Genomic DNA, 12,403 nt, shown 5'->3' with positions numbered 1-12,403 from the left:
GCAATTTAACTAATATTCCTGCTAATTATTAGTAATAAGTCTAATAAATATATATATAATATAATAATAATATAGTATAATCCTTTAGCTCTTGTTATTATTTCTTTTCTATAAAAAGACCCTTACACTTGTTAAATCGCTTAGCTTTTATAAAGGAAAAATTCTTTTTTAAAAAAATAAGTTTATTTTGAAACAAATAGATAATGAAAGTAACAGGTGAAGAATAATAACAAAAAAACAAGGACGAGTCATATTTTTTATATTTCACACATAATATATTATATTTTTAATATATATCAAGAATATTAAGTCAATTTCATCCACATATTAATCGACAAGTCTTTCGTGTGTCATTTTACATGGCATGAATTGGCAGTCCCTACTATATAATTAGAGTACGTACAGCTCATTTTAAGCAAAAAATACAAGTAAATAAAATATGTAGGTTTGAATATATTGTTAATTCATTTTCCCTTTGACTCTTAACATTAGGTGTACTATGTATGACTGATTTGACCGCTTCGTTTCTTTTATGTGAAACGGTATTCGTCTTACTTTATATTTGATAATAAGAGATGTCGATTAAAAAGAAAAAGAAGCAGACAATTCTGTTAAGTATCCAGCAAAGCATTATATTTTGAGCTCCCTAAAGTCCACATAAATATATATATTGAAGGCTTTTGTGTGGGGTTGAGTTCATTAAGACGAACACGCCCACAACCAAACAATAAAACAGAGAAGTTTGTGTCAACACCATGCATGTTACGTGCTTAGCAATGATGGTGAAATAATTACAAAGCCATTTAATTACCTTTGCAAACAATATAACATCAAGTCTATCATTCACTTGAGGAACGTTAAAAACCATTTGAATCTCCCATTGAAACCAATGTACGAAATTCTAACTGTTGGCTATACTGGAAGTAACAAATGTCAGATATGGACAAGGCCGGACTTTAATTTCTTCTTCTGTAGCCCATTATCATCTTCATTCCCCTCCATTTATACATCAACTATTAACCATTCTATTTTATATTCGAAATATATTAAGGCAAATCATTTGGAGCCTCTCTCTACATATAGATTCATCTACTTCCTCAATTGAAAAATCTTTCTTTTTAATTCATTCCACTAAAAAATTAGAAACCATCCAATGGCAAACAACTAAAGATGCATGCAACCTTCTAACAGGATGAAAATGCACTCACTCTATTCATTTTGATTTCCATCTGAAGAAAAGAAAAGTTGACATTCTTTTGGTCAAAATATGACCATAAGTTTCAAAATGGCAAGTTTAGTTTATTATTGTAGGGGAATACAGTTGGAGCAGTTTCTTTAGCTTTTCTTCTTACCTATATTGATATTACCAGAATTTGTTTTATAATTTATTCTCTAATTATGGCTCACAATAATACACTAACAATGCGACAGGCACTGGACTAGTTTACAAGCACAGTACAACAGCGCTTCGAAATCCTCTTAGTCTTCTTGTCATTTGGCTGCAAAATTAGTAAAACATGTCGGTCTTTGAATGTATGTATATTAGAATTAGAGAGAGAACTAATTTCACTTTATGAGTTTATTACCTGTGGGCTGAATAAATCCGGAACCTTGATCCTTTTAGAGCCATCAGGAAGACGTTTGCAATGAGAATGATCTTCCACACCCATAAAATCTGCGCATACCTTCATGGAACCAAAAAAAAAAAACAAATTACTTCCGGAAACAGCCTTTCTACCCCACAAAGGCAGGGATATGATCTGCGTACATGTTACCATACCTAGATCCCACTTGTGAGATTACACTAGCATGTTGTTAGATAACAAATTACTTGTTCCTACAGAAAAACAAGAAGGAAGCATAGCAGTAGAAGTGGATCTCCAAGAGAGTTGCTCACGCACGAGTCGAACAAAATGATGAGAATTAAATAAATTGTCAAAGAGAACAGTTGGATTTTTTCCAGAGAGTTTTCAGTTGTGAAAGTCCTAGTCTTGAGATTTTTTAGTTGTGGATTTCCTAGTCTTAAGGCATGTGGCAGTTGGTTGAATTCTTGTTTATTAGCAAGTTTCTGTTTCAGCTTTTACTGCAATTCTGTTAGGATCTAATTCTATTTAAACAGCTCACTCAATGCAAGTTTCTTTTTATGGCAAAAATGCAGCTGGCTTACCTGATTCTTAAGGGTTCCAACCAACGCGTCCTGGCAACCTAATGCATGAACATATTCCAGATTGGGGCATTGGAGCAGCAATCTTTCTGTAAGGTAAAAATTTTATGTTAGTCAATTATTAAGAAAATGCTCCATTCTCCTAAAGCTCAAACACTAAAGAGGAACATCAAAAGACCAGACCTGGATTCAGGTTGGTACAAGAGTTCAGATTCAAATCTTTCAGTTCTGGGCAATTCAGATATAAGGCCTGCATGAAAATTTCAGTCAGGTAAAACCTGCACTCAATGAGGAAATTTAACATAAAATTTAATGAAGAATTCTCACATCTAAGCCAGAGCAGCCCCATAAGCTGAGTTTCTTCAAGCAGGTATGCTTGATAATCAGTTTTTGATATATAAGGTGTTGTTTACTATTGGGAGTTCTTTGTAACTGGAGGTCATTATTTTCCTGAGATGTTGGATTGTCTAAATCAGGATCAGATATGGTCATACCACAATCCATGAGCTCTAGATTAGGCAACTGAGCTGCAGCAAATTGAATGCCACCTAAAAGAATCCAACACAAATTAGTGAACAACCTGTTGCTGAGTTGGATAATCACAGAAACAGATCTGAATATTACTTGAAGTGATATTTGGACAAAGAGCAAGGAGAAGTTTAGACAATGTCTCGGGGAATATGTTGCATATCATTCCAATGCCACTATCACTAATGCTGGACCTGCGACAACAAACATCAAGAGAAAATACAATAATCAAGATTTTTCCACTAAATTAGCTGCTTTCAAGAAAATACAATTGCTTAGGAAGGTAACACTTAAAGAATGATGGTCATTTCACATTGGACTAATTCCCTAGATCCACAAAATAAAATAATGGTTTCAACTTGCACAAATCCATGTTTTTTGGCAAAATTGAGAACTAACTTTTAATTTGAACTTGAAAAATGTTCAAGTTGAAATGATAGTTTGAAAGAGTGTTTCTCAAGTGAATAATTTAAAAATCTTCAACTTTTTGTCACGAAACTTCATCTTCCAAAATTTCATTTTATATAAAACTAGAACTATCAAACACAACTTTGATTTCCCCAAGTTTTCCCAACTTCAACTTCCAATGTTGTCCAAGCAATTACTTAACTTGTACTCAGCCATCAACTATGTGTCAATGCTGCCACGATCTTGATCAGTGATGCAGGGTTTCGATAAACCATAAGCTCTGCTTTGTTTTATTTTAAAGGGCTATACTAATTTTTGTGGATCTTGGATGTGCTTAGAAAGAATATGATAAACAGAAGGGAAAGACATTAAGTGTGCTGATTACCCATCATTCAGTTATTTGTTATCACCCACAGAGTGGAGGAACCACAAAATTGAAGGGGTGGAAGGGAAACATACCCACTCAAATCAAGCAACTCAAGGTTTGAGTAGCTTGAAGCGATAGCAGCAACAGATGCATCAGTTATTTCTGAACCCAGTACAAGAGAGAGCATCCGTAACCCCCTGAGGTTTAAAGCAGTAAAAAACAATTACAAGCTTTATTAAAGGAAAAAAGGTAAAGAGAAATTCATAAAATGATCAAATTGGATGAACATTGTAAACCTTAGATTTGCTGCTGTTAAAGCAAGCACAACAGCATGTGTTAGGCGGATGGAGGCAATATGAATGTTCTGGAGTCTCGGGCAGCTCCTTCCAAGACCATCGACCATGAGAGTAAGATCGGTGGTGTCATTTTCTTGGTGAGAAAAATCCAGGGAAACATCCTTCAAGTTGGGGCAGTTGAAGACCTACAGGGGTAAACACACTTCAGATATAAGTTTGCTTGCACCCCAGAAAAAAAGGAGCAGAACATCATACACTACATACCATCTTAGCATGACAATAGAGATCTGAAAGCGAAAGAGTTGAAAGACTGGTTGAGCAAAGAGTGAAACCCCCAAGATTAGAGCAACCTTCCATCTTGAGATTAGTAAGAGATCTTTTCTCAGCAACAAAACGACCCAATTCATCCCTGAAATATGTAGAGATTGCATTCATTTCAGCAACTAACATGTGAACCTATATTACAGAATACTAGAATAGGCCACACCTGCAAACCAGTTAGGGGACTTTTAACAAAGTTACATGAAATTACCAACACCTCTGATTCAGGTGCCAAATAAAGAAAAATGTGTATGAAGAATAACTGCATTACATTAATTCCCAAGATTCCTGCAACTATGATTTACAGACGAAGATTTAACAAACATACTCCTCTTCCTCCAAACAAACATACTCCTCTCCCTCCAAACTCAGAGTTATTGAACTCGACGTATTTCTCCTTTGGCAAGCAAAAAAGAAACATTAGTGATTATTGGGGGGTGGGGGTTTACTGCATTACATTAATTCCCACGATTCCTGCAACTATGATTTATGAAGTTTTTTACCTTACTGACTCCTCCTCCCTCCCAAACTTAGAGTTGCTCCATTGGCTACAAGACTTATGGCAAAAAGAAACCTAGAGAAATCATGGATGTTTTACATATGCATCTGCCATCTAGGTATATCAGCAAAGCATAGATTCTGAGTGTGATTGAACAGTAAGTTTCTCTAGGGCATGTAAATCATAAAAACTACTACTTATGATGCAATACTGATTTGTGGCGGGTGATATGAGGATAGCAGATAACACAACTTCGCAAAACTAACTAGAGAGAACAATAAGAAAATCCTAAGATAACATACATATACTGCAAGTTAGATATCTATAGCATACCCAGTGATCCGATTGACTGAGGTATTACACATAAGTATCTCCATCGAATCCAGTTTAGGACAGGAAAAAGCAATGCAGGCCAACATGGTAGCATCAATGTCACTGCAATATATATATATATACACTGTCAGCAATAATCGTTCAATTGAACATTCTATCACTGCTTAGTACACTAAATCATTTTCCTCATCGTATACTTATTACAATTTTTTAAGGATAATTTTAGTTGGAGGTGATAAGTAATTCTCATTGTAAATTATCAGGTTACAATTTTTCGTTTTTATGTTCTTTTGTTTCCTTGTTAGATAGAAAAGTTTAGTCCTTTATGTTTAGTTCCTGAATAGGACTAACCTTTCCATTCTAAGAGAAAGCTTAACAAGCCCTGGACATTTCTTTAACACCGACCCGACAAGTCCAATCTGGGCATTTACGGGAACCCTAAGTCTAAGCTCCACAGCAGACTTCCAGATCCTTCTAGAACTTTCCAACCACCCCTTACAAACCCTCGCCGATGAAAGCAACGCCGGAGGCGGTAATCTCTTAAACACTTCCCATAAACAACTCGAAGGCAACGTCCCTATCCCCGATCCGGACCCAACTCGATCCGATTCGTTATCCAGATCGGAGAAATCCCCCTCGTCATCAGATCCAGGTGAATCATTAACATCAACGTCATCAAATGAAAGTGCTCGCCGGAGCTGTGGGAGTACATGGCGTTGCGGCAGGGGAGGTGGCGGCTGAGGACGAACAACAGAGGGTGGGGAAGCTAAGAGTGACGAATTGGGATTGGGACTGGGATTATCAATCGGATTAAGGTTCTTAGGAAAATTGCAAACATGGCCTTTTTTGGGTACACCGCATCGGCCACAACTGTAGCTACCCCGCTTCTTGCCACGCTTTGGAAGGATAACTTCGGATATAGGAGTGGTGGTGTGGGGATGGGGTTGACGGCCCTGCATCTCGATTTCGCCGTCAATTGGCGGATCCAAAAAAAATTGTACAGTGAGTTCTTCCGATCAGAATTTTTTAGAGCTTTATATATATATAAATTTAGGATCCGCCATTGTTAATCGGAAGCTTGCCGGCGGCGACAGTGAAATGTGTAGGTAAAATTGAGGTAAGAGATGAGTAAAAATAAAAGGTGGGAGAATGGCGCGGGAGTTTTCTGTAGTTTGGCGCCTCCGCCCAATAATTTTTTTCATTTTAATACAAAATTGGTGTTTTTATAGGCAGCAATTCCATTACGTACCACTACGTCTTTTAAAGGGAAAAACAACATATAACAATTTAGCATAATTTCATAAATAGAGCCTGAGTCTGATGAAAATAAATAAATACTTATTAATTACAAACAAAAACAATTAAGTGATCAAAGTATGAGAAGTTAGGCACGCAACACACAATTATATATTCGCAAATTTCACATATAGCAAATAAAAAATTTATATTTGTATATTGTAGCAAAATTTGCATAATTGCGCTCCATAACAAACATAAAACTGTATAATTAAGCTATACATATACAATTGTATAATTCGCTGGCCTATTTTGCTGCAATTGTATAATTTACTATCCTATTTCTCTGCAATTGTATAGTTCGCTGCCTATTTCGCTGCAATATTTTTATTTGCTTTGCATACAATGGAATCGAATTAAAATGTATGTATATTGCATAATTATAAGTGTATAGCAAGAAGATATATGTTTTTCTCTCGCTTTATACAAAAGTAGAAACACAATATATACACTTCTGTTGTATAAAGCTAGAGAAAATTATATTTCACGCCAATTGTATAATTCGTTGGCCCTTTTCTCTGAAATTTTTGTATAAATTTTACATTTGTTTACTATTGAATTGAAGTAAAATGTTTGTAAATTGCATAATTAAGTGTATACAAAACATAAACAGAATTTATACACTTCTGTGTATAAAGCGAGCGAGACGAGCAGAGGAAGAGTGGCTAGCGAGAATGGGAGAGTGTCGAACGAGATTTTTGGGAGAGAGGCGTCTGGCAAACTTTGGCTAACGTTTGCTATTGAGCACAATTAAATCAAACCCTAACTACTCCATTTATTTTAGGTTATTAGTTTGCTATTATATACGATTTTCCCTTCTATAAATTTGTTAAGGTCATGTCTTTGATAAGTTGAAGTTATGTCATGTTCTATATAATCAGTTCTGTCAATACTTATTTAGTCTGCTTTTTCCTCTAATAAAATTCATCAAAGTTAACCTCTCATATCTCCACATCGAGGCGTCCGCGCTTCTTCTTTTTCACATATTTGGACCACCTTAGTCTCGTCTTCCTTATTCTATCCTCTAATGAAATCACTTGATCTTATCCCAAATATTTTTATATAACTCTGATTTTATCTTTCCTAATATGCCTACACATTTATCTTATGATCCTTAATTTTTGAACTTCAAACTATTGAACATGTGAATTTTTAAAAGGAGTTGAAAAAAAATATATACTCCATCTCTAAATATCTAAATGTCAGTTTTAGGAAGAAAAAAACTCAAAATAAGTTTTAATTTAGAAAACACAAAATAAATAGTATTTGTCTCCAACTCCATTTTTTGTATTTTTTTAAAAAAAATCTAGTCCTTCTTAATATTGCTCAATTTTCAATAAACATCTGATGAAAATAATAACTTAAGTAAATTATACACTATATTAATTAATTTTTCTTAATAAATTGAAGTAAACTAAAAGCGAACATCTTTTCTCCGAAAGAGGAATATCTTATGGTAATTTGGATGGGAATATTTTTACTGGTGTAATGTTTTAGTGCTTTATTGCAGTGCACGTCTATATTATATCTTTTTATTTTCATTATATATATTTACATTAAAACAATGAAATGACGAGTATTATTTGGTAATCACGACATAAACTATATTTAGTTGAATCTTAATATTATTGTTAAAAGTTATTAAAAAGTAAAATAAAACGTAGAATTTTTTTATCAAATTCAAATCAATTAACGTCATTAAAGATTTTTAACATGCACTAAATGATAATTAGTAATAGTAATTCGTATGTATATAGTACAATTAGCCATGGAAGAAGGTAAAGAGAGGAAATGATAGAATAGAATTCATGATTTTACATAGTAATCTGAAGTTGAAATTAAAGGGACATTGCAGAATCTTCATCCTCATCAAGGCTAGAAGTGTAAACAGTATAAAGAGACCAAACCAAACCAAAGACTCCAAAAAGGATCCAACCAAGAAGATTATTACTGAGCCCAAATGGAAGCCCAGTTCCTTCTGTACTCATTCTTTCATCCACTAAAGCCATTGCTGTTGGGCTGAATGATAGTGTTGCTGCCACTAATGATCCACAAATTCCTGATTTTGAATCCTCTCTTTCCATTGAACACTTCACCCTTCCCACATTCTTCCTCATTGATGGCAACCCTGTGTAAGATAGTATTATATCGATCTTAGGAAATTCCTATAATTTTCGATTTTCATATTACTCGTGTCATGAATTCCAACGTTTATAAAAGCTAAGTGCATCTATAAGTCGGTATAACTAGAGATATAAGGAATCAATGTGTATTCCTAATTCTTAATTTTATAAAAGAATAGTATTAAATAATTTGATTTCCTAGGTTTAACTAAACATTAATTCCGTGAGTGAATTAAGTCACTGATCATATAAGTTCATTAAACGTCTAACTAAAATATCTTAGGTCAAGAACAAATTCAAGAAAATTGATTGTTTTTTATACCGTATATTAGATAATTTATACGTGATTGTATAAAAATGAACGTACCAAGAACAGAAGGGCGGGATAGAGCTGATGCCTTATGTAGGAGGGCCTCACGGGCGGCTAAAGAGGTGGTGGTACAAGCAGTGATGCTGGAAGCCATTGGTGTTCGTTTTTTCAGTCAGAAATGAGAAATCAGACACAGCTTCTTTTTATCTTCAATAATACTAGCACAACATCTGCTACAATAACACACGTACATTTTAGTTCAAACAACCACACAAAATCGATTACTTAGATTGCACATCATCCCTTGCTAGCCAATAGTAATATGCCAAGTGTCCTGCCTTGTGTACTTAATTTATATTTTTTAAAAAAAGAAAAAAATTTATAAAAAGGCATTGTCTCTCACTAACAATTATATCTCATTTTAATTTCCGTGATATTCAAACTTTTATATTAAAAAAATTGCAGCATCGTTTAATTTGAGCGACAAATCCCAACACATGCATCTTCGTAATGAAAAATTAATTAGAAACCTGAGTTGAGCTAATTGCCGCAAAATTATATTGTAATTGCAAAATTTTAATGATAATTCGAAATCATTCTTTACTTTGAATAATGATGAGCAACACATGATCTTAATGACACATTAATTTATTAGATGTACATCACTATTATATACTCTCTATTTTTAAACAATTATATATATTATTATTTTTTATGTTTTATTTAAAATACAATCACATTTTTCACATTCTTTTAAAATTAATTAGGATTAATTAAGTATTTTCTTAATTTACTTTTTCTCTCTAAAACAATCACTTTCTTTTAAATCTCTCCTTCGGTCTTTATCATTTAATTATCTCTCCTCCTTTCTTATTCAATAACTTCATTCTAATCTACTCTATTCTTTTCAAGATATAATCATCACGACTGATAAAATTATTGAACTCAAACTTTATTATGTATTGTTCCTTTCTAACAAGACTAAATCGAAGTAATGGTTACAAAAAAAGTTTTTCAAGTTAATTGAGACTCCATAAACTCTATATCATTGAAGTCATGGGTTCTATGAAAATTTATGATGATATGTTGTATCTGTATTAACTAATCGTTTTCTCCGTAGAAGACGAAAGAGATACAATGGAGAGAAGGATTAAACATGATTTCTTCTATATGTATAATGTATTTGAAAATCAATGTTATGCACCTCAGTTTCAAAAGTTTTACATAGTGTTTTATTAGATGTATTTGTTGTAATTAAACAAGTTAATGTATCTTTTGTTTTCACTGTATGTACAGTAAGTTTTCATTGGTCTATTAGGTATATATACATGTATTTGTATCTAACAAATAATTTCTTAACATGTTAGACATTGTCGTTATATATGTTTTTATTCACAAATATATCTAAATGATATAAGGCAGATAAATGATCATGTATAATAGATATAAAATGTACTTATGAAAATCATTCTAAAAAAGACCTTCTGATACATGTATTATTATTTTTGTAGGTAAGATACACCTTAGATAAATAACTATATATATTAAAAGATAGACATATAGATACATGTAATCATATAACGAAATAAAAATGATCCACTATCAAGTATGTAGAGTTTGCAATTATTTTGATTTTATGAGATTCATATTTTGAAATAATTGATGTAGTTGCTATAGTGAGATACTGAAAATATGTTCGAGTCGTCAAATACTTCTTTAAATAAGGAATCAATTACAATTATTTTAAACTAATAAAACATGTATTCCTTTTTGAAATTTGTCTGAGATACACATATCCAAAGTATAAAATATGATACATGAAATTATATTTGAAACTATCATGAATTTTACTAATTAGGACCAACGCTAGTGAGATTTATGTAGATTGCTCTTATTTTAATTAGCTAGCTACTAAAACTTTTAAGGACAAAAACTTCCCTTTCTATATGATTTTTTAAAAATTACATGTCTTTTATGTCAAAATTTGATACATTTTTTTAGGGTAAATTTCATATATATGGAAAATAGATTTAAGCAAATAATATTTGATAGCTGTAGTTTATTTGTAAAGACCTTCAAACTGAAGTGTGTGCAGCCATTGATGAAGCTGCAAACTTCCCTGCAAACTTCCCTGAACGAGAATGAAAACCAAGACTAACAATACAAGGCTTTGTGATTGAAATGTGGAAGTTTTTGATTACTTTCATTCATCACTTATGAGATGTATATATACACATGTGATTAAATGAATCAAGCAAGTGGAAGATAATAACTAACTAACCAACTAGTTTGTTATGTAACTAACCATCACAACAAGCAACTATAAAATGGAAATACAACTAACTAACTAACTTGAAACTAGTAATGTACACTATTTAATTATGAGTTGTTAATACCCCTCCTCAAGTTGGAGGTGAGGATTTCACAGCCAACTTGTGCAAAATAGCTGAATGTTTAACGCCAGTAAGGGCCTTAGTAAGTATGTCTGCAAGCTGATTGGAAGTAGACACATGATGCAAAGAGATCAACCCCTCCTGAAGTTTGTCACGTACAAAATGACAATCCACCTCAATGTGTTTAGTTCTCTCATGAAACACAGGATTCCGAGCAATGTGGATGGCAGATTGACTATCACAATGAACACTAATAGGAGAGGAAATAGAGACAGTTAACTCATTGAGTAATCTGTGAATCCAAGTTAGTTCTCCCACAACTTTCCTGAGTGATCTATACTCTGCTTCTGCTGATGACAAGGAGACTGTCTCTTGTTTCTTAGACTTTCAGCTAATAGGACTATTCCCAAGCAACACCAAATAGCCACTGACTGACCTCCTTGAATCTGGACATGATGCCCAATCTGAATCACAAAAAGCTTGAACTGTGCAATCGGGGTCCTTAGACAACTGCACTCCCAAGGTAGTATCTTGTTTGAGGTATCTAAGCAGATGATAAGCTGCTTGTAAGTGTGGAGCTCGTGGATCTTGCATGAATTGGCTTAAGTGTTGAACACTAAAAGCTATGTCCAATCTTGTATTAGTTAAGAAGTTCAGCTTGCCTATCAACTTTCTATAGAAAGTAGGATCAGACAAAGGAGTTCCTTCCTTGGCTTTCAACTTAACAGTAGGATCTAAAGGAGAAGACAAAGGTGTATAATTGAAACAATCATATTCTTCGAGTAAGTCTAAGATGAACTTCCTTTGAGAAATAAGTACTCCATCTGCTGTATCAAGTATCTCCAGGCCAAGAAAATAATGAAGCCTTCCAAGATCTTTGATTTTAAAGGTGTTATCCAGATATGTTTTCAGATGTGCAATCTCAGTTGTGTCTGTGCCTGTTAAAATAACATCATCCACATACACTGCAACAAATACTGCCAAGGAGCCTTCCTTTCTGTAAAATAGAGAGTGATCAAATTGTGAATGAGAGTAACCTCTGGATGATAATGCCTCAGTTAGCTTAGAGTACCACTGCTTACTTGCTTGTTTAAGACCATAAAGAGACTTTTTCAATTTACAAACCAGTCCTGAATCAGGTACCTCAAGTCCTGGAGGTAGTTTCATGTAAACTTCTTCATGAAGATCTCCATGAAGAAATGCATTATTTACATCAAGTTGAAACATGTTCCACCCTTTCTTCACTGCACATGCTATCAATGTTCTCACTGTAGTCATCTTAACCACAGGTGAATAAGTCTCAGTGTAGTCAATTCCAGCCTGCTGTGTATACCCTTTCACAACTAGTCATGCCTTGAATCTTTC

At 33.6% G+C, this 12,403-nt stretch overlaps 2 protein-coding genes across 2 annotated transcripts; both read right to left on the bottom strand.

Moving 5' to 3' along the window:
* Nucleotides 1–1,182: 1,182 nt before the first annotated feature.
* On the bottom strand, nucleotides 1,183–6,190 carry LOC101257383 (F-box/LRR-repeat protein 17-like). The gene is made up of 11 exons (XM_004242301.5): nucleotides 5,268–6,190; nucleotides 4,917–5,018; nucleotides 4,028–4,172; nucleotides 3,764–3,948; nucleotides 3,560–3,664; nucleotides 2,789–2,886; nucleotides 2,492–2,712; nucleotides 2,348–2,414; nucleotides 2,168–2,253; nucleotides 1,587–1,685; nucleotides 1,183–1,499 (listed from the first exon to the last, which is right to left on the bottom strand). The coding sequence occupies exons 1-11, from the start codon at nucleotides 5,873–5,875 to the stop codon at nucleotides 1,440–1,442; spliced, it is 1,776 nt and encodes a 591-aa protein (XP_004242349.1). The 5' UTR covers nucleotides 5,876–6,190; the 3' UTR covers nucleotides 1,183–1,439.
* Nucleotides 6,191–7,983: 1,793 nt separating this feature from the next.
* On the bottom strand, nucleotides 7,984–8,969 carry LOC101257676 (photosystem II reaction center W protein, chloroplastic). The gene is made up of 2 exons (XM_004242302.5): nucleotides 8,703–8,969; nucleotides 7,984–8,340 (listed from the first exon to the last, which is right to left on the bottom strand). The coding sequence occupies exons 1-2, from the start codon at nucleotides 8,797–8,799 to the stop codon at nucleotides 8,051–8,053; spliced, it is 387 nt and encodes a 128-aa protein (XP_004242350.1). The 5' UTR covers nucleotides 8,800–8,969; the 3' UTR covers nucleotides 7,984–8,050.
* Between the last annotated feature and the right edge of the window lie 3,434 nt (nucleotides 8,970–12,403).

The sequence above is a fragment of the Solanum lycopersicum genome, chromosome 6 (assembly GCF_036512215.1).
Source record: "Solanum lycopersicum chromosome 6, SLM_r2.1".
Lineage (NCBI taxonomy): Eukaryota > Viridiplantae > Streptophyta > Magnoliopsida > Solanales > Solanaceae > Solanum > Solanum lycopersicum.
Note: the sequence above shows the minus strand (reverse complement) of the source record. Positions and strands in the feature narration are given on the sequence as shown.